Genomic DNA, 23,586 nt, shown 5'->3' on the forward strand with positions numbered 1-23,586 from the left:
TTTTAGTGGCGGTAGATTTGTCTGTAAATCGTAAACGACTATACGAGAAACTGTCTGAAAGCGCGCATTCGTGTTAAATGACGCAATGGAAGCCAGCGGAGGGCGCTGCCAGATTACAGCACCGCACGCTTCGCTTGTTTACATTGTGCCTGACCACGTTTTCGACTAAAAATACGTCTGCATCCTGCCGTTTGAGCCCCTCGCCATTGGCCAGCGCTGGCGCAGGAAGATGAGGATTCACGCGGATCCCCGTCGCCCCCTCACACGCCGAACGTTATTTTATATGAAAGTAGTCGAAAGGCCATACTCGTAAAGAAGCAGAAAATAACCCTGAACGTTAGCAGCAACATTCTCACAGCCAGTCGTGTTGTGCGTCTCACAGTGCTAACTAGTGACTTTAAACATGGTTCTGGACACAGAAGACTGGGTAGGTGTCGGCATATTCTTTCGTTCAATAATTTAAAAAAAGAAAACTTTAAATTAACTTCTACAAAAAAACAAATCGTCGACCGCCGTATTATTATTTGATAAATTCTGGTGTCATGCAAAATAATAGATATAATCTAAGTAAAAAATAGTGGTACCACATTATCATTAATAGTTTCAATTCCCGCCAAAACACTATGACAATCATTTCTTAGTTAATACTGGAAATAATTTTTTATTTTCCTTGACAATTTTATTAGTTTTTCTTAAATACTATTTATTTTTATAATAGTACTACTTTTTTATAATCATACTACTTGTACAAGGAATCAAACATAATTTTTTTTTAATTTAGAATTATGATACTCGGATATGGCTATATTTTTTAAGCCTTTTCTTCAACGTGAATTAATAAAAACACGTACAAAGAAAAGACTCTCCCCGAAAACACCACGATGCCAATGACATGAAATGACGGTATACGAAATATCCATTTCATGTGTGCACTGTTTCTAACATCAGTGTTTATACACAATGTACCCATTTATTTTTCTCGTTTAATAATCTACTGTCAAACCGAAATTAATATTATCTTCGTAATTATTCCGAGAAGCACGCTAACATTATAGAACGATGTAGAACAATGAAATAATTATACAGAAAATCGAGACGTCAATCAAATATTTACATAATTTGGAAAATTCTTAGATTTATAAGTTTGTTACCAGATTACAATTATTTTAAAGGTGTATTTCAAGAAGCGCGGCAGTGAGCACGCAACACCAAGGATTCTATTTTTGTTTCAATTGCACGTAAAATAAATTTATTACGCCTCCGAAACGTGGCTGTTCCTAAAAACTTGTACTACGGCCTAGATAGATTATTATATCTTTATCTATATCTATGATAACAATATTGTAAAATATCACGAACAATTTTTTTTTATTACAGGCCGATGAGCTGCCGCCAGAACAAATAGCCGGTGAGTTATTGAATTTTAAAAAGAAACTTAATAAAAAAAGAGACAATATTTATCTTTTATTGTTTATACGACATCGGAGAAAAATCGAGCATTTATTTGGCTACAATCCAAAAACACAATGGAGACTGACTTCATAAATTTTATAGACAGAGGCCTCATATAATAAATTTGTTCATCCAAAACCGTGTGTGGGTTTAACGTTATCACGAGAATATGAGAGAAATGCTCTTCTTAAGCCCGCTGATAGATGTTATTTTACATAACGATAAATATTCATTACTCTTTATTAAATTTTAACTTTAACTTAAGATTTAACATACCGAATGCAACCATAACCTTGTTATGGTTGCATTCGGTTCATTTAAATTTGTAAGTTCGGTTAATTAAAGTTTGTAAATTATTAAAATTTGTTTATTCCAAAATCATATCTTGCCGTTGAAATATTAAATAACAATGTAAGTTGAAGCTACGTGGTTAAACGAGGTCTAAATTCAATGCTGTACTTAAATATTTTTTTACGATAGAACACTGTTGCCTTATGATAATTTAAACATATCTAAACAAATCACAAATACACACAATACTAGCAACACAAAAAATTGCGTATGCGTATTATATTTTAAAAAATGCTTCAAGCAACATTACTATTTTTACTCGTACTCTGTGAAGATTTTTATTTTATTTATTTAATAATTTCAACATAAAAATTTAATCCTAGAGGAATAAATGTTGTTTGTTATGAGGCGAAACAACAGCGGTCGGTTTGTTTGGAGGAGCGCGGTACCGTGGCAACACGCTTGGAATAATGCCAATGTACCGTGATATCCGTTAGCATGCTACCGTCATTGTTTAGTTCAATATCACGAAACAAATTCTACAGAATGTTAGAATTACCTTGGAAATTATAGTCGATTCTCATTTTCAAGAAACCGCTATCAAAATTTACCTATTCACAGAATTTAATGTTCATATGTGTGGAGTAACTCGATTAACATCTCTATTTGTTCCCAAACTGAACGAAAATAAACTGGAACAAGTGTCTAACTAATATTTTAATGTAATAATCAAATACGAAGATTAAGATTTGTTGACGCGTGTGTACCATTTCATATATTTGCCAAGTAATATAAATCAAAGCCAAATGTAAACATTAAGGATACAAGCTAAATACCAAACGCAAATTTTGTGTTTGAATATAACATACGTACTGCGAATTAATTGATGGATATATTAATTTTAATCAATATAAACTTAATTACAGAAAATGTTTGTTCTATACTTACAGAAAAGGGTGTTTTTTTAATTTATAAGCAAAAAAAGTAAAGAAAAAATTGTACATTTTATAAAGTTTTTTTTTTTGTAAGATGTCAATGCGTGCGTACAAATATTTTCACCATTTGAAAATCAAGATTACTGTTATAAGTAAAAAGCCAACCACTGGTCTAATTGTAACATTGTAATAAACTGTAATTTTTAAAGATTATATCAACATCTTAAATTCTATTTATTTTTAATACGTAATAATAAGTAATAAAAATTTCTTGTATTGACGTATTTCTCTTAGTTAAATTTATATCGACGTAACTGCGTCTATAAACCTAAGATGGATATTATTTAATGTAAATTAATTGTGATTACACGAAGGTAATTGTTTATGTATTCCATTTACTAAAGAAAATCGCTATTAAAACTCTTAACACATTTAACAATGCGTTAAAGTAAATAAAAGAAATAGTTTGTTTCAATGAACACAATTCATCAGAAAATTAATACAATTAACAATTACCAGTACACGTTGAAGCAATAGTCTTCTTAATAGTCAAATAAATCATAATTTGTTTTAACAGCTATTATTATACTGCTCGTGTTCATATTACAGTATATGTTCCAGCCGCCTGAAATAAATTTTAATATAAAGCATGGAATGACGTTGTCTTTGACCTCGTTACGAAAGAGAACCGTGTCCTAACGGTGGGGATAATTAAGAAACAGCTTAAAATCTAGATAAAAGTCATAAAACTCATGGATGGGTCTTTGAGACAACTGCCAAGACATCCAGGCGATTAAAATTAACAACTCACCGCCGGTAAAAATACAAGACGAGTTTTATAAAATTGTTTTGTTGCCAAATTACTGTTGGACAGCTGCGTTCACCCGCGTAAACTCCGGCCTACGAGCTTTTTTATCAGATGCAGATATTTTTAATGCGTGCGCCGTAAACTTTAATTGGGTCATAAATTGGTATTTTTAGTTCGTTATACCAGGCTTACATATTTTTTTATGAAATATGAGAACAAACAGGTCACATAATAGTTTAGACTAAGTAATAATGATTCGTGGTAATAACAGTTTTAAAAATTTTAATGAGGAATCTATGAAAATTATTCAAACTTTTATTGCATTGGAAAATATTTGACAATTGTGAAGAATGATATTTATCCGATTTTAACCACAACACACACAAGTATACATACTGATTTTGATACTTTTACCAAAATTCTTAATCATATTTTATAATTACATATAGACTTAAAAAAAAACATTAAAAATATTCTGCAGATTATTTTTGAGTAGGAAAAAAATCCTGAAGTAACATCGCATTATTAAAATAAGATTAGTAATTTCGTGAAAAAAAAAGAAATCTGTAATTAATTTAATGTTTCAGCTGTGTGATATACGGCACCGTCTTGTTGAAACCATATGCCAGTGACATCTACATCTGTTACACATTTTGTTTTAATATTTCACAATTTTATTTATAATTTTAATTGCGGTATTAACTGTCAATTTAAACTTCATAATTGCTAAAGAGTATTTTCAGAATTTGTAGGTTACAATTGTTTTAAACCAAAATTTATGAGTTACGTGCAGACTGCCTGGCGGACATGTAGTTACAGGCGTTTAACAACCTATATTTGGTGGATAATATTGTAGTATTTTGGCGACTACGGCTGTTCAGCGGTGAATCAAAGTAATATGTATAATATGTATAAAATGTAATAAGTTATACGTTGTCCAGAGATGCCATTAATAACCAAAACGTGCACCAAAGTTTTTAACACCACATTTATTATAGGAGATAGAAAAAAAATAAAAAAAAACAACACCCGTGTAAAAACACCGACTATTTCTTGTCTTCTTTGTCCACTTTGGCCCATATTTTGCATAACAAATTGTCGAATTACTACTTAATTACGAATTAATTCAACAATAAGAAATAATAAGAAACATACAAACATATTATGTATGCAGTATGTACAATTTAATTGCCCTTTAAGTAAATACTTAAAGGATTTAAATAAATATTTAAAGGTTCAAGTAAATACTTAAAGGGCAATTTAATTGTACATACTGCATACATAATACATTTGTATGATTCTTATTGTCTACACTTGTAGTCTGCTTATGTGTAATTGAAGTCAGAAATAATAACAGTAACGTAACATGATAACTTATTGATAATATTAGACTTTATAATGAAGGCCTATCTATGCTACGAAAGTGCGATAACGTTTTAATGAAAGAAATTGTTTAACTGAAATAATGAATTAATCCAACATTACCTTCAAAGATAACAATATCGTCATCGTCGTTTCAGCCGTAGCCCATTGCAAGGCATGAGCCTATTCCAAAGATATCTATGGAGGATGTACCACAATTACCACGCCCGGCAGGCCGTCTGGCGAACGCAGTGTTTTATTATGGTACGCAGAGAACGCTGCTGCCAATTCTCTGGCAACTTGTTTGTATGCAATGGAAATCCTATGTAATTAATCCAAAAAGTATGAATTTCATAGGATTGTACCTCCGAAAGTGTAGCAATTTAAAACTGACTTTATGAAATACGTAATTCGACACTTGTAATGTAACAAACACGATTCATGATTAATCAACCTTTTAAAGAAGTACCATTTTGAAAGAATGATAAGGGAGAGATTTTTGGACTGTTTAAAAGTTCGCTAAAAACATCTTATTTAAAATTTAAAAAAAAAAACCTTTTAAAAACCCTCCGTAACCATGTATTTAATGTTGAAGAATGTCATTATAAGCAAGCGTAATTTGAATCTAGTTTCTGTCGGAAAACCCTTTTGATAATAATTGAGAATAATCGCATGACGCGCAGATTATTATAAATAAACAAAAGACAATAATGAATGAAAGAATATATTTTTAGGAGAGTTTTTATGGGTTTATGTAACTTAATAACTTAAAAGAAACAAAATGAATTAGTCCTTTAATATGTTTTCAGTAAATTATCCTCTTTTCATCCACTATATTGGACCAATTGCTGTGCCTTAAATATAGATTAAAAAATTACTTTCGTATCAGTTTTTCACTTTTGACTGTAATGTTTTTTACCCGTCAATATTCGTTTAGATCTAGTAATCTAGATTTTGGTACTTTAAAATTAAGTTTTATTATAAAGAAAAATCCGAATTTTATAAAAAAAATTGTAAGGTGAGTCATAAGCGAAATATTTTAATTGACAATTATAAGTTTTATTATCTCTGTTTAAATTTACAAATCATAGAGTTATAAACATAGACACGCAAGCTCCGTTCGAAATTCTTCACTACTTGCTTATCAAACAGCATCTTTTCGTTACAATGAAATATACATAATGATACAGGGTATTTATAAATGAAATGTTCAGAGGGATACAATTTTGTAACGAAAGACAGGCTTAGCGCTGTATCTCCGCGCGTCACGGTAAAGCTTCGAAAGAGTTTATTTTCGTTAGCAACATTTGATATCATTTTATTTTTAAACAAAATGACGCACGCTCCGAAATATCCGATTCGGGGAAAGAACGATGAATTTTTATATCTGTCAGCTTCCATCACCGAGCGTAATAAACAGTGCGTTGTCATGATAAGTCCATTGCACGCGAATCGCACTACGTCACCCTGTATTCAAATATAATATAAAGCATTCATTACTTGTACTCGTTAAAACCGTTCTTCGTCAAAAAATTTGTATTACTGGCAAACTTCTCTAACTTTATAAAGGTCTCCTCAACATCCCTTTCTGGTAAAATTTCATTATGTACATAAACGGATATAACGAAATTTTATCCGCTGACTTTTATTTGGCAAAAGGTATTTACCTACATAATTTCAAGTGCCTAAACTTTACGATTCTTTATATTTTTATACATATACATCTATAATAAAACATTCATATCTACAAGACCATTTATTACAAATGTAACAATAATTTACTTTCATTTAAATATCTCTTAATATTACAATATCATTTCCTAAATTTAAATAAACATTAATTGTCCGGTATCTCCTCAAATTATAACACTATAATATAACATTATATAACATTATTAATGTTTGGAAACAAATTCCAAATATTACACACTAAGATAAACCATTAAAATAAATCACAAAATTTCCAAAATCTTGGCGTCTAACGATAACGTAGGTTTCCTATTTAATTAGGTCGTCCGTAGACACTATCCAGGCCGCTTCCAAGCGATCCTGTTAGAGATCTGTGGGGAGACATTTGTCAAGCAGTTTACGTCATATGACAGAAATGATAATAATGATTGGCTAATTTAAATTTAGAAGCAGATTAACATTTTATATATCTTATTTATATCTGTAATCACTAAATCAGATATTGTAGCAGATTAATTTCTAGAGTTTAATATTGCCATATTTTAGTTGCACTTAATGTAAGTAAAAAAAAAAATAATGATCTCTTTACTTTAATGTTGGAATGCAAATGACTATTTACAAAAATAAATTTGGCGTGTACCATAGAATTTTGTCGAATACAGAGTAATACACATAAAACTTTAAAGGTACATATAGCTCATTGGTCAGCGAAACGAATTAAAGTTTTTACACCTATTTCAGTCATCCTGTATAAAATGATCGTTCTAAAATGTTACATTAATATATTTTTTCTATTGCAATGAGAGAAGACAATAACTTTTAAATTTTAACATTTTTGTTATCACAAAGTAATTCGAATTTCGAACACTTTTTTCTTACTTTTTTATCACTGCGTTATTTATTGTTTCTGAAACCATTGATCATTGACTAGGGCGTACTGTAGTACACCCATACAGGACGTATACATCAATTGACAGCAAAGGAGCTACATATTCACCCCTATGTAGCTTTGCACCTATAATCAATTGACCTATATATGAAAGTAATACGGAAATCTATCACTAAATCCAATGATAGCAAATATTATTAACAAGTGTCAAAACATGACAGCGTTTTATAAATTCAGATTATAAATATTATATTTTTTTTATTCCGGCTTGTCTTCTTTATTATTACTGGCGTCCTATTTACACGCAATACGCAACGCACATGCGTCTCGTAGCGGTGCACCGCGCCCGCTGCACCGAAATAGCTGCATTGCACAACTTATTCGCACTGCATTTCAGAGCATTGAACCTCTGTTCTAATCTCATCTTCACCCGTCGGACGATCAGTACAACTGTTTTTATTGCTAGTGCAACACCACTATTGTCCTTCCACAACCTGAAAGTAATTCCTTCCTTAGTCTAAAAACCAAATAACCGCATTTATTAAGTAACAAATAATTCCGTCAACAATGAGCACGCTGAACATCGAGGGTACGACGTTCAACGGTCTAAACTTTTCGATTTTTAATTCTTGTTGCGTAATCTCGATGGAGTATTAATCCTGTGCTATTTGTTCCAGTCCTTCGCAAGGCTTTCGATGGCTTCGACCACAACCGCTCGGGCAGCATCCCATGCGATTTCGTCGCAGACATCCTTCGGATGATGGGGCAGCCCTTCAATAAAAAAATTCTTGAAGAACTCATCGAAGAAGTCGATGCCGACAGTAAGTAGTCATCTATTTAATCTGTGCTACTTTTGTTTAAATTGAAATCAAATACTAATAATTTATTTTACTCCAGAATCTGGCCGTCTTGAGTTCCCGGAGTTCGTGACTTTGGCTGCTAAGTTCATTGTAGAAGAAGACGCCGAAGCTATGCAAAAAGAACTTCGTGAGGCATTTAGGTTATACGACAAGGAAGGTAAGACTTAGATAATCACATTAAATTCGAAAAATTTAATCATTAACTAAATATCACTTAATGTACAAAATGAAACTAATTTCTGTATTACAATGACATCCATAATATTAATTTTTATCAATGTATCCAACCTTAATTTTTATCCTGTTGGTCCTTAGTCCTTTGGTAGTCCTATGTACAGCCTTATCCTTTGGTAGTCCTATGTACAGCCTTATCCTTTGGTAGTCCTATGTACAGCCGTCGACATCCTACAACTGTAGATGATGATGATGACCCAACTTGGATATTTCATCGTTTGACAAGTAAAATTAAAAGATAAGTAAATTTCAGGCAACGGTTACATTCCCACCTCGAGCTTACGTGAGATTCTTCGCGAATTGGATGAACAGCTGACCGATGACGAGCTCGATGGCCTCATCCAGGAGATCGATACCGACGGCAGCGGCACCGTTGACTTCGATGGTAATTATTTTTCCTTCAACCAACTTCATATTTATTTTCATTCGCACTAGAATCGCAACTATTATTAAGAAAATGTTATTATACGTTATGATATTATAGATTGTTTTAGAATTAAAATTCTAATTAACATTATTTTTTAATTTTATTAAAGCAACGCATTTAAATATTTATAAGTAATTGCAGTATCCGATCTACGATTTACATATGACAACTGATAAGTGAAAAAAATTGAAAGATTCATCAATCTTAATGTGCCGGGCGTGTATGATGTGTTTCTACGTAACTTCTTTTGAAGAAAGATTAAATTACAATGGAGTTTTTATTCCTGTAACTATAAAACCCATACTTATTTTTATTTTATGTATAAAAATAGGTTTTAATAAAATTGTGATTTTTTTCACTAATATCACGAAAATTTTGTTCACAGAATTCATGGAGATGATGACAGGGGAATAAACATAAATCAACGCTATTCTGTATTTATACTTACGTTTTAACTTAAGGATACTTTCTTACATTTCAATAAATCAAATCACTTACATTTATTTCAACTTTTCGACACTTGGGAACATTGGACACCAATATAAATATATCTTCAACATCCACAACAACATTTATTTAACGTAATAGTATTATGTATTGTACAAAATAATATTTCCTCTTGTTTAATTGATGTGTGTGGCTGAGTAATGTTTATATCTACTTATTAATAAATCTTTTAATATACTACAGATATCTTTGGTTTTATAACTCCCTTCTAATTTATTCAAAAATTTATTTGTACGGTGCGTGACATACTTAAAGATATTCCATTGATTTTTTTTATTTTACTTTTAAGAGTTAAAGAATTTTTATCTACTTACATATTATCATCATCATCATTTCAGCTCTAGGACATCCCACTGCTGGACAAAGACCGCCCCTAAAGATTTCCAATACCGATTGGAAACGGTACTGCATTCAGCATCTTCCGACATATATAATGATGAAATATATATGAGATTTTCACCTACATATTGATTCATCAAGATGTCTTTGAAACTATATTGGTTGGAATGTACCTTTCGCCGAGTCAATTAAAAACAGCTAAAAATTTTATGAAATTACTTCGACAAGTGCAGTTGAGAGGGCTTTCATTAAATAAAAACATATTTTCAAACTATAGTTCTCATAGGTATAAAAATTAGACATTTTTTTCTTTGGTAAATCAAAAGTGACCAGAATGGATTTTTGGAAAATACATACGCAAAAAACATTGGGCGCCACGCCGAGTGGTAGAAAAAGATAGTTAAATACAAAAGTTTAAGTATTACTTCCTTTTTTTACTTTGTTTTCTGAATAAAGATTAAAATATGAGATAATTATGATTTGCCGGAATCATTATTTACCTAATAAAAATGAAAAAGAATCATAGAAGGTATTGTATAAATTGTCCAAAGACTAGCGGCCCTCCAGTCAAGTCATGTACTATGGAGCGTTCGCGTAAGCTATCTTAGAGCTTATTGACGTTCCAATCCGGTGAAGTATGTTGCAGCCCTAGTCGAAGCTCCTCTGGGAGCCCTAGTACTTTGCTCCCATAAACGAAGCTTTGGGCTCTCTGCGCCCTTCCTCCTCGAACCCGTAGAATTAAGAAATGCCGCTCGGACAGCAGAGAAATTCCGGTCCAAAAATATATATAAAGTCAATGAACTTTATTAACCACGTAATTTTGTTTATCTGAAATATTTACTTATATTTATATTTCAAAATAAACACGTTAGTTAAAAATTCTCATGTAAGCGGCTATTATTTTGGACAGTAAAATAATGTGTTCTGTTTTAAAGTGTGCTCCAAATAGTCCTGGATGATTTTGATAACATTCATCTTTGAATTGGATGTGAGCCAGGTTTGAGTAAAAGTATTTAAAATATAACTCTTTCGTTTTATTCTTGTTCTTTGTAAATATCTTTTCTAATTTTGGCTTGAATCGTCCAAAATCTCATGAAATAAATAATCTATTTAAAAATTTTCATGACATTCACGAAGATCGAAAAAAAATTAAGGAGTGTTAAGCGATCTTTTATTTCTATTTTAATTTTAAAAATGTATAATTAATTTGATTTAAAAATGAACGATATATCACTAGTTTATTTATTCGCAAAACGATTAATACAAGCCGCATCCAATGCATCCTATGTCTAGTTGTGATGTACTGCGGCTAAAATAATGATGATAATCACTTGAATTATTTTACGTATATCCTTATAAGTCATAAATCATTTTGGCGCTTGTAAACTATATTAAAAAATAAAACATTCTTTCAATTGACATCGGTATTTATTTTAATATATAAAATCAATATTTTGAATAACTTAAGAGTCTACTTAAAACGTAGACCTGTCTTAAAAATACAAAATAAGTAGATATCAAGTTTGAAAAGACAAAAATAAGTTATTATAGATAATTATACAAATTAATCAAGAAAGGAATGAATTATTGAGAACATCTGTTCGATGACAGGAATTTGGATACGCAAAGTACATTTTATCGTATAAGTTATATAAAATTGAAAAGTTATCCTCAAAAAGAAAAAAGTTTTTTTACTTTTTTAAAAATGTAATATCTCCAAATGCATAATCCGTCTTTAGGTACTTTATTTGCCGACATTTTACTTCGGAATATTAATGGAATATTCTAAAAACTATTATAGAGTATTGGAACATAACAAATACATATTGTCTAAACATTTTATAAAAGAAATTAATTTCAAATTGTACTTAAATTATTACTAATAATAAAGTCTGTATTAATCTTTTTTGGTTCAATGATTTATTTTTTTAACATCATTAAAAAGTTATTTATCAAAAATATAGTTTCATTATAATAGCAATAAAAATAAATATAGATATTATTCATTTATCAAGCTTGCACGAAAAGGCGTTTTAATATTTTATTTATCGAAACACAAAATTAATTGTCAATTTTTGAATTCTTATTTTAAATGTATATAGACAGGAAGGTTGTTAATCACAATATGATTTGATGGCACATACAATATTCACAAATATAAAACCTTATGACATGCATTTCCATAGACAACACAAAACTCTTTTTTTAAAGATAAGGGTAACACGGTTTATTCGACAATAAATCATAAACAGGCCGTATACATTTTTCTGATTAACGTCTATAATTTTTAATGATGTTAGATACAAGTGTTTTTACTCCTTAGGACTAAGATGAAATGCCTCTTTGTAGGAACAAGCAATATTGTAGCATACTAAACAGTTTCTTTTAATACTTTATGAAACTTGCTAGGCTTATACGGATATCGGTGTTTATTCAAATAGTCCTCAGAGGGTAACTCAACCACGTCGTCGTACAAATTTAACATTTAATTGTGGCGTCGCCGGTGTTGCAATTAACATAAAATTTAATGTCAATATCAAAATTCATTGGTAATGCTTCTTATATTAACATAACTAAACTTTGAATGGACAATATTCAAAGTAATACGACTAACTATACACTATAGAATATTAATTTTATTTACAATACTCACTTTATAACGGTATATGTTCATATACAAGTTATTCGTTATGTTACATTTTTTGTCAATTTATAAAAAATAGTAACTTGAAAATCATAAAACGAAAGATGGACTAAGACAAACCCAGGCAGGTACAAATTTTTAAAATATATTTTGTATGGCAGGGTTTTCACGTGTAGTCCAGATTGTACCAGTAAGGGATTTTACAACGTAAAAAAATATGTCACATTGATTTTATAATATATGGCACTAATACGAGCAAGCACAAATTTTTCTTTTATTATTTTTGTATCCTAGTGCTATTTAGTTAAAACAAAATCATTTTTTCATTTAATCTCAGTAATGATTTATTTTCACATAAAATACAATCTTTAATGTAAAAAAATGACTTTTCATTCATAACACGATTCCACAAATTAGCATCTTGGCTTCAGATAGCTAGATTTATCTAAGATTTCGTAAAAAGTTACAACTATAGATGAGATCTCAATTTGAACTATGCTTTACCGAAAGCGTCCCCTTCCAAGTAGTCATAAACAAAGATTATATCACATTTTGTTCAAACTCTTACTTATATAATGACGAATAGAAAAAATTACTATCAATGGCTTAAGCGACCTAACGTGTATAACATAAATCAACGTAAATGTTACGAAACATTTGACTGTAAACCTTATGCAATACAAGATAGTCATTATAACGGGAAAATAGAATGTTTACGTCTCATACAAATCTAAATAATATACTACGAATAACTAGTACTTACATGAACACGTATATCTATTGTAGGACGAATTGTATTCAACAATATTTTAACGCCTTTAAATGCGCTTAGTGCAATATAACCCGTAGGTTATTAACTATGTTTCCCAGCTAGACTAAATACTAAATTACATTTTGAAATTATTAACAAGTTTTAAAAAGTGATTCCATTTTCTATCATAACTAATTCGAGATTTATTTGGTAAGTAAAACTTTAAATCGATTAAAAACACATGAATGTGAATTAATGCGAGGCCATAATGAGCTATACAGATGTTTTTACGACAATTATTACGTGTAATCTTTAATTAACATAATTTTAAAATCAATACTGATTACGTCAATAGATCTTAATTTCTAGTTGAACGTTGACACCTTTTAGATGCAACAAATGTGCTATTTTTAATACTCTGAAACAAAAAGAAATATTATTATATTTTTTTGCATAAACTCGCCTTAAAGAAAAAAAAACTAATAAGTGAATATATAATTCTTACTTAAAATCTTTACTCAGTTAATATTACTTTGATGATGCAGAAAACTTTTATAAAACAGTAATATTCGTATCCCTATATATTTTAGATCTTTCTAAAATGTGGAGTTATAAAAAATTTGGTATGTTTTAATTTTCCAAACCGTCATTTGCATTGTAATTTATTTATTCATTGCCGTAAATCTTAACTGACTTAAATGTTTAAAAAAGAATTACTTGGAATGTAATGAATGTAAAAACACATAGATGTCATTTGTAAATAAATACATAAAATTATACCAAATGCAGGGGAAACAGCGAATAATTTCTACTTCAATAATTAAAGGAATTTATATTTCATTACAAAGTTGTCTCCTGCGCTTTTACAAACACTTTATAAAAATCTTTATTATATCACGAATGAACGACAATTACTGTAATTGAAAATTGATTTTATTTATAATCAAAAATAATCTATCCATCTATGTGAGAAACCTATAATCCGCATTATAGGGAGGATTCTTACAAAGATTGTATAAAGATTTCACTTGTTTAAATAGTCTAAATAGGTTCTCCGATCCCTTAAATCAATAGCCAAACCTTGGAGCGTAAACGTTGGTGAAATTAGAGGTCTTGTTCTCAGACTTAGTGTGGTACTGGGCATTTTACTACAACATTACAATGTGATGTTGAGTAACGCACTCACATGGACGACCCGGCAGGTATGAATTACACGGCACTCGTTTTTAAAAGTAAAAGGGAAGAAACAACTCACCTAGCTTCGCTGCATAGACAGAATTGACTAGTGAAAGCTTCGTGTTAATGTAGAATAGGTGGTGGCGGACGAGTCCTGTTGTTACTCGGCTTAGGTATAACAGCTGGATCTAAATACGTCTTCTTAGTAGGTTTAGCTGGAGATGCCTTCCGTGCACGAACGAGCCACGGGGGCGGCGGGCCTTCGCACCACGCCGCGCGAGCCCACCCATGAGGCTCCGCCCCCAGTCTCGTGCACTCTCTTGCATACGCTCTATATGCAGCACAGTGACAACGCTTGCCAGCACAACTACAGGCATCCAATACGCACGCCTCGCGATAGTTATGCGGATTCACCTTCCCACCACAATCCGCAAACGCTTCGTAACGATCGAAACCACGACATAGCCTACGAGCCTTAAGCAACTTAAATTGTTGGCATCGTGAACTGATATTCGGACGCTCTGAAGGACGAGAACACGATCGCCGCCCGCCCACGCGCCACGACGAACCGAAACGCCAAGCGTCATTTAACAGTCTACCGTCCCTTGTTTTCATATCATCCCTTGCCACTGAATTAAAATTACCACATAAACCACACAGTTTACCCTTGTACACACTGGATACTGTCACTTCTAAAAATCCATCACCGTCCCAAAGAAGTTGGACACCAATATCCGATTTTAACAGAACAGATCCGTTGCTACGTATTATATCAGCAACCTTTTTAATATTATGGGGTAATGATACTCTTTGGCCGTTCACTTTCACGCGCATCTTCCGTCCCATATTTATCTTCGTTGACCCGATGCGCAACGTCGCGGTACGGGTCCACGAGGAATGTGTGGTATTCCTTGCGTCATTCGAAATTCGAATCGAAAAAGTGTGATTGACACAATCGGACACTAATTGATATTTGCAAGATCCTTGGAAGCTGTAGAATTTTCCATCGAAGGTTTTATAGTGTGGGTCACCAAACACTGTACAAATTCCATCGATGTCAACACATTTTGGACAGCATTGACCGGGAAGTTGGCGTAAATTTTGATCAGAAGGACACGATAAAGTCGGACATCGCTCCATAGCGCATCTCGGTTCGCCTCCGTGACATTCACAGGATTTACACGCATCCAACTGCCAGGTTTCACCGTCCTGTAAAAATAAAAAATAACAATTAAAATAAAATCCTTATTACCCGTTTGATAATAAATCATAGAAATATAGTAGCATTGTTAAATTTTATATTTATTGCAAGGATAAAAAGAGGACTTTCATCAAGTGATCTTTGAAAAAACAATATTGGTGAACAACATAGTTTTAAACTTTTTTATTTTTAATTTCGTACTTGTAATGCTTCACTTCCTTATTTGATAATAAAGTCATTTCGTCTACAACAATTATTACATTTACCTACGCATCTAAAATCATTGATCATTCCTGGGAATAAAATGGAAAACCGCTGTGCTGATATTTTTATGCTATTTATAAAATTTGTATCACCTATTTTTACCTGGTAAGTAATTCCACCTACAACACAAGCAGCTTTAGCTTCTTCAACGTGAGGACATTCGGGGCAGCATTTTCCCGGAGGAGGAGGGAGCGCGCGGGCACCGCATGTGAGAACAGGACACGTGTGTCGAGTGCAAACCGTGGTGCCATTCATACAGGTGCAGTCCGTGCACGGGTCAACTTGGAACCGGCTAAGGTGTGCGTGGTACTCTTTACCGATTATACATGGCTTCAGAATCGAAATACCTGAAACTATAAAAATAAATATTAATATCATATTGAGTTTTGTATAATACTGAGAAAACGTGTATCGATAGTACTTATTAAATATGTTATTGTAGTTCCCACAACTGTAATACGGATGATGAAATTACATGAATTAGTGTAATAGTAAAAAAACAATACTGTTGTAAGATAAGTAATAAGATCGTTTTTTTTTAAATCATGATTCGATGATTAGTCCCCGTTGACATTTACACCTTTAGCGAGTAAGCAAAGCAATCTAAGCTAGTGTCCGACGACTGACAACGCGACCGGATGCTATTACTAGATTATCCTGAAAACTAGGGTTATATAATCAAAGAGGAAGCTAATAGATATTAGAGCTTAATTTGATATAATGCAAAAAAATTCAATAACTCAATCAAGGCAATCGTTTACCCAACTTTTTTAAATACTTCAGCCACGTTATGCGAACGAATGATGAGATATGGAGAGACCTATTATCCGTAGTAGAGTGAATAGATTCATTAAAATACTTTAACCACGTTATGCAAAGGAGATACGAGGATATACGGGGCTATGAAGACATTTTTGTCCAAGGTAGAGTAAATTCATAAAAAATAACAGATAAAATAGCTTCACAGTTTGCTCAACTTTAAGATGAATTACGAAATCTGTTCGCAACATACGTATACGCTCAAAGTGCCTTGCAGAGATTGCAGGAAACATTGAGAGGAAGCGTACAACAACTCCCTGGAGACGATATTGAGCTGCCAATCGTATACAACTAAGAAGGTTGGAAAGTGGAGAGAAGACATTCTTAAGCCGCATCCGATAACAGAACCGAATCTATTGGAAATCTAAGGGGTAGACAAATATCCACGTCATACAGTCATCATTACTAGGCAACGTCAACAAAAGCCTAGTCTACTTGACTGAATGTAACTAAATCCAGTAAGCAGGCCGAGTCCAATCTATGCATCGAAGCAACTAGGACGGTGTTCGAGCTACCACGCTCTCGCCGGAGTAAGGAGATGAAAATTTAACATTAATCTGCTGCTGAATAGAAGCCTCTATTCAGCAGTAGATATACTGCGACCAAAATGATGATGAATACAAAGCAAAGAAGAATCTAATTTTGAGTAAACATACAATTGTTTAAAACACCCCTCCCCTTTACTTTGGGGCAGACATATGCCTGGCGGTAAGTGTCTATCGTTTGACATGAAGATGAACATACTCGGTAAAATTTTGTCTGCAGTGGGATGCAAGCAGCGCGGGCAACATTCGCCGGGAGGCGTGTGTTGGTGGGCGCGCGCGCATGGCAACACCGCGCATGCGCGTTTCGTGCACGACAAGGTCCCGCGCACGCAGCGACATGACAGGCACGGCTCCTCCGGCACACGCACGTCACGTCCTTCGCCGACGCGCTGTCCGTTGATCACGCATTCTGTAAACATTACAATGACAAGTTATATGAATGTAGTCGATACCAGGTGATTGGTTATAACTGTAAAAGCTATAAATGGGTGAATTCTTATGTAACTTGCTGCCATATGGCACCATATGTAGGTATGGTACCATATAACATTAATGGTTTTAGAAATAAATAACGCAACGATAATATCGTATTAAAAAGCCTCCAAAATTCAGATTACTGCATATTAAAATTAATTACTGTTTACTATCTGCTCCCGATGACTATATATTGCACAAATTTATTAGCCTATCGCATTCCAATAGAAAAAATAAATTAATATAACATATATCAGAGTAATCTAAAGTATATCTTAAATTTCCAATTATGTACTAACTCATTACGATCTCTGAAAGAATATATAAAACTTGAAATTTCTGTTCCTTTCGCCGAGTAAAGATAAACCGAGAAAAGATTTACTCACAAAAGAAGTTCAGAAAAGTACATTGAAAAATATTGTCTTTATAAACTAAAGCTCATATTGGTATAAAAAAAAACTATTCCAGAATCATTTTGAATGGATTTTAAAAAATTATACCCAGTGGTGCAGTGCGGAACAAGCATAGCAGTCAGGAAGTATTCTATTTAGATAAAGATTATAATATATGTGCAGAAATTCTCAAAGATTGTTTATCTATGTTTATGTGGATTATTTATTATTTGCAATAAATTTGATTTTTGAAAAGCGATAAAGAACAAATCCTAATTTTATTAAACCTTAAAAGCTTTGAAATGAAAATTATCCTTAATGTGTGAGGAAGCGTAAAATTGAAGAGTGGCTCAAATAATTCGGCTATTTTTTTATTATTGAGAGATATAATTGAAAATTTGCTTGCAATATATCGAGGAGTAAAAACTGTTTATGTATATTTAAAAAGAAGAACAATATAATACTAACTGAACATTGTTTTTATTGAAATAAACATTTTCTGAATATAATCAGTTGACAAAAAGAATTTAAACTTTTAGCTGCGCATATAGTCGAGATTAAAAAGTAATTAAAATTATCTTTTTATGTTTATTAGTATACCATAAAATTTACCATTAAAATTACTCTTTATAAAAATATCGATAAAAGGTCGACAGTTAATTATTCAATTTACTTTTTATTCGTTCATTGTATATTCAGTAACTTATTTCCTTCCTTCAACGATAAATATGTATTTTAAAAAGAAGGAGATTTTTGTTTCAATAATGAATGAAAGAGAATAAAAAGTCTTGGAATGAGAATAAAAATAAATATTGGAACGCGAGCCATTGTCTGCCGAATAAGTCGATTGTTGGCGGCTTTGTGACAAAGCACAAACTCTATAAATTAGCGCGAGTGGACGATGAATCAATCAGGACCTAATAAATGACGTAGAGACGCGATCGGCCGCACACGTTGCACCCACCGCAGCGAATGTAGCCCTATCTTCAGAAAAACAAATTGTATAATTTTATGAACCAAATTTTAACGTTACCTCACTACTTAAATTTATTTAAGTCTTCCTACAAGTCACACGATAGTCAAGGTCGCGAATACACTATTAATCAGCTCAGAGACCGGTCATTGAGGCGATATATGGGGGAAACCTATGCCTTTCATCGACTGACATAAAGACGATGATTTAATTAACCTGACCTAACTCTAAACTGATAACCACTAACAACATTTTCGGTTGTAGCAGCCTTATAGATAAAGATGCGTAAAAGTTACTTCAGAGATAGTTACAATGTATAGATTAAATTTTATAGTAGAAATATAACAGACTAAAAATATTTAAAGTACAAAGTTTTAACGATTTCAAAGGTTCAACTTAAAATTAAAAGTTGAGACCTATGTCCGAAAGAGATCGACATACAGCTGATTATGATGATAAATTTGTCATTCTACCGTTGATAAGTCAAAGTAAAATACAGTACTGTAGAGTAAGTAATTATTACGAAATAGCATAATATTAATTATAGGCGTAATGTCTTATGCATAGACATATAAATTAATAATCTATAAAGAAATAGAATTATCAGTTACTGCAAGTTCAAGTAATAAGTAAAATAATTTAGTTAAACAGATAAGTATTTTAATATAAGCTGTAACATCTATATCATATTTATACATATGCTATTTGTTGAAAATTATTAAGAAAATTTTTATTTTTTAAGCATTATATACAAAAACCGAACCAAGTTCTGTAACTGTAACAACAAGGAAATAAAATAGAAGATTTAACCGCAGTCTTACTTTAATACGAATATTTTTGTTTAATAAGTATATTAATGATAAGTAATTTTTTGTTTATCTGTGACAATCATTGCGAGAAAAATGTAACTCAATACTGATTACATTAATCTTATACACACAATGATATAATTTATATTGTTGTACGTAAGTATCATCTATATACACAATGCAATGACAATGACTCGCTCACAATAACAATTGTTTCGCAATCAAAAAGCTTTTATAGCTGGTAGTTTGAAATACCGAGAAGTACGTTTGAATATAATGGAACTGGAAGACATATAACCTGTTCGTAAGTGTACTGTATTGTTAATAAGTTTCATTCAATAGGCATGAACATTCAAGATACGTGGAGTTCGACGCAAATATAGGGCTGACTCCGATCTACCATCATTTAACGTTTAATAAATATACAATTAGTAAGTATTTTTAAAATTTACGCTTTACAATTAAAACAATATGTTAAAATTACTATTATAATAAATTTATAATTAAAAAAAAAAGATTTGTTTTTTGCAGTTTTGATTCGTGTTCTATCTACGCCTATAAATATATAGTTTAGTAATCAAAATTTATGTAAAGATTGACAACCCTATAATGGTTGCAACAGTGGACGCATAATTGTGACAATGAAGACAGTCAAGTGTCTGTCGTAAAACTACAGAAGACTAACAAACAAACTAAACAAAGCTCACAGGCCTTTTGTAGACAAACAATGAAGTATTCATCACCAGTCCGCACGGTGCCTGTGAGAATTTTTGCTGCGTCATCGAATAAACATTACAGCTAAGATGCAAAGTGAACGTGATGAACTCTCGGATTAGATAAATTTCAGGTCAATTCTGAGTAATTCAATATATTTTTTGTCTGCAATGCTAGTAACATACATTTAATCAAAACCATCTATATTTAAACTTCTGCCCGCAGACTTTTGCAGTTTGCCATCTGTTTTTACTTCATTTTATACACTTTTTAGGAAACAGTTAAATGTTTTTTCTTGTAAATATTCATATAATAAATTTATTATCGTCACTTACGGATGGAAAGTGCATTCGAGGTAGAAAATTTCCATATGAAAATATTAACCATGATTAAACTATAATATAATATTTAGATGAATATAAAATTTCAACTGTTTTAATTAGGTCAATAAATTGTCTTGAATAAATTCATTTTTCATTACAATAAATAATTCAATAATCTATAATTTCATAGTTTTCAAGGATTTGATTTATTAATTACCACCTAATTCATTATTACCCAATTTTTATTCAACCCGTGAGGTCATGGCCAAGATTGCTTAAAAAAAGGTTTATTATCCCTGTACCAAATACACTAACCATTTAATGAAATGAAAGAATTGAGTGACAAAATATAATTAGGCTCCGGCAATAAACGCATTAAAATTTATTTAAACAAGCACCAAAATGTTCTCCATTCAAAAAAGCGGTTACATAACTCACTACGGTATTCGCAGCACGTACATTACGTACATCACTGGCTAATTATTTCAATTTCTTAGGTTGTCTTCGCTGCCATGCTCGATAATAACGATGCCACTCGAGACATCCTAAGAATTTTGATGAGTCAAATGCCGAAGTCAAACGAAACTTTAACATTTCATCATACACCACTTATATTTTATTACGAATTTTGTGTCTAGAGATATCAGAATTAGTATTCCGAAAACGTGCAGGCCTAAAAGAGACGAACGCCTGCAGCAAAATGATGTACATTATTATACTCGCTCTCAAAATAAAAAGGTTATCGGACACTGATAAGAATTCAATCGTATAAAAACAGATTTCAAAAGGAGCAAAAAAATCTAATGCACCGTTGGGATGTTAAAACAAACAAACACAGGGCACACCTCAACGTTCCCGCAGCCAAGCAGACGTCGGCCGCTTTGAGCACCAGACAAAAACCCACCCGCCTCAACCTTTTAAGTAGGTTGTTAACTTTTTGATTTATGGTCAATAATAGAGACGCAACTCCGTGGGAGATTTTTCGAACACCACAGATATATAATTTTAATGAACCCCAAGAACATAATAAGACATCGGATTGTATCAAGACAGATATCGTACCTTTGGTCTTCTATGTTTTGTACCTAAAGGTTCTTTGGTCACGAAATATTGAACCGCTTGGGTGGTCATCCGCCGGCGAAGTTATGATAATTAACGAAATGCTCGATACTAATATATTAAAAAGTTATTTACCTTTCACGCTTTCACGAATACCAAATACTTAACTTATACTTTCTCGATATATAATAGTTTTAAATTCAAATTACTGTTGCATTCAATAAACCGTATCTAATTCTACTTTCTGTATTCATGTTTTAAATAAACATGTACTGTGGAAATGTAGTCCGGTATTCGATTTAATATTCAAAGGTATTTAATATTTACGACATATACATGACAACGAATTATTGCAAAGTAAACTTGTATTCTGTGACTCACAATAATAACAATAATCAATAATCAAATATTTTTGGAAGTATGGTGTTGTGCTATGTTTCTCGTTTTATTTAATGGACAAACATCAATGAAGAATTTTATTTATTTACTGTTTATTGTACATTCATAAAGAATAGAAATAGAAATCGAATGAAATATGCAAAAGACAAAAAACAAAGGGCGGTCTTATCGCAAACGACAATTCTTCCAGACAACCATTTGCAAGACTGTTACGAGGAAAAATGTAGACCGGAGACAAATTTACCTGTTGTTTCCATGTTAAAAAAGGTAAAATATTTTAATTCTGCTGTTATTTTGGTAATGTGATTCATAATTTATAAATAAGATTAGAGTTTCGCTGACCAGACATATATGATATATTTAGAGTAATGGAATAAAAAGAGCGACGATGTCTTAATAGTTATAAGCTATTGCCTATGTTTTGTTGAAGCTATATTTTGTTGAACGTGTCAACTCACACTTAAAATAGGACGGATAGTACTAATATTAATCCTGTAATAACAATAAATCCTACACAACAATTGTAAACAACTTATATACATGTAATTATTGACCTTAAGTTTTTTATAGCTATTGCTAACCTGCTAGCATGAACATTTCTGGCTTCTGTATAGACTAAAAAAAATATTAGACTAGTGTTTTGATAGTAGTAACAAAAAATAATTAACTAATAAATCAAAATCAAAATATTCTTTATTCAAACCTATAGAGAGCTACCATCCACACGGAAAGCAATTCTGCTCAGAACCGGAGAGAAACTAAACGGTTACTCTTTTCAAATATATATTTACACGGAGTCCATGACAAATTCAGCTTTCTGAGTGAGCATCCACAACATTTAATTCTACACTCAATCAGTGTAATATTCTTGGATCGAATAGTATAATAAATGGATAAAATAATAATATAATATTGTATAATAAGTAAGCATGCCGAAATGCTAAGTAATCTACTATGGAATTTATGTTACAGCAATCTTCGTGCTTCGCCTACATTGTTTAGGTTATAAAACCTAAACAATTAAAGAATGACGAACGAATTTGGAACATTAAAAGCAATAAAATGATAAAACGGAATGTACCAATGATTTTTTTATTGCGACTCGAATGGCTATCCCTGAGATTACTATAATTTGATATTGAATTAATAAACTCGTTAAAGTACAAAAGCGGTGGTAAATTATAGGTCTCTTTGTTTTATTAAGTTCGCATGTCGGCTTTTGTTTGCTTTTATGTGGGATGGTTGAGTTT

General features: G+C 31.8%; 2 protein-coding genes across 3 annotated transcripts in view; one reads left to right on the forward strand and one right to left on the reverse strand.

The window, feature by feature from the left end:
- The first annotated feature begins 297 nt into the window (after positions 1 to 297).
- Positions 298 to 9,638, forward strand: LOC137930660 (troponin C, isoallergen Bla g 6.0301-like). The gene is made up of 6 exons (XM_068773991.1): positions 298 to 427; positions 1,378 to 1,408; positions 8,104 to 8,247; positions 8,324 to 8,443; positions 8,774 to 8,905; positions 9,333 to 9,638. The coding sequence occupies exons 1-6, from the start codon at positions 404 to 406 to the stop codon at positions 9,359 to 9,361; spliced, it is 480 nt and encodes a 159-aa protein (XP_068630092.1). The 5' UTR covers positions 298 to 403; the 3' UTR covers positions 9,362 to 9,638.
- Positions 9,639 to 11,226: 1,588 nt separating this feature from the next.
- The window catches only part of cv-2 (crossveinless 2), a 67,575-nt gene continuing 55,215 nt past the window's right edge, over positions 11,227 to 23,586 (reverse strand). For both annotated transcript variants that reach the window (XM_068773767.1, XM_068773766.1), the window contains exons 5-8: positions 17,393 to 17,602; positions 15,932 to 16,182; positions 14,444 to 15,573; positions 11,227 to 13,606 (exon numbers count right to left, since the gene is read on the reverse strand). In XM_068773767.1, coding sequence (XP_068629868.1) covers positions 14,488 to 15,573; positions 15,932 to 16,182; positions 17,393 to 17,602 — 1,547 coding nt within the window. In that variant the 3' untranslated portion in view covers positions 11,227 to 13,606; positions 14,444 to 14,487. The remainder of the gene's footprint in view (positions 13,607 to 14,443; positions 15,574 to 15,931; positions 16,183 to 17,392; positions 17,603 to 23,586) is intronic.

The sequence above is a fragment of the Battus philenor genome, unplaced genomic scaffold (assembly GCF_028537555.1).
Source record: "Battus philenor isolate CCGP_79_NKW_IND1 unplaced genomic scaffold, ilBatPhil1.0.hap1 SCAF_6, whole genome shotgun sequence".
Taxonomy (NCBI): domain Eukaryota; kingdom Metazoa; phylum Arthropoda; class Insecta; order Lepidoptera; family Papilionidae; genus Battus; species Battus philenor.

Bases quoted from the DNA above. Each gene is read 5' to 3' on its own strand.
- LOC137930660 (XM_068773991.1), top strand. From the start codon at position 404: ATGGTTCTGGACACAGAAGACTGG. The intron at 428-1,377 runs GTAGGTGTCGGC...TTTTTATTACAG, and splicing joins TTCTGGACACAGAAGACTGG to GCCGATGAGCTGCCGCCAGA. The intron at 8,248-8,323 runs GTAAGTAGTCAT...ATTTTACTCCAG, and splicing joins CGAAGAAGTCGATGCCGACA to AATCTGGCCGTCTTGAGTTC.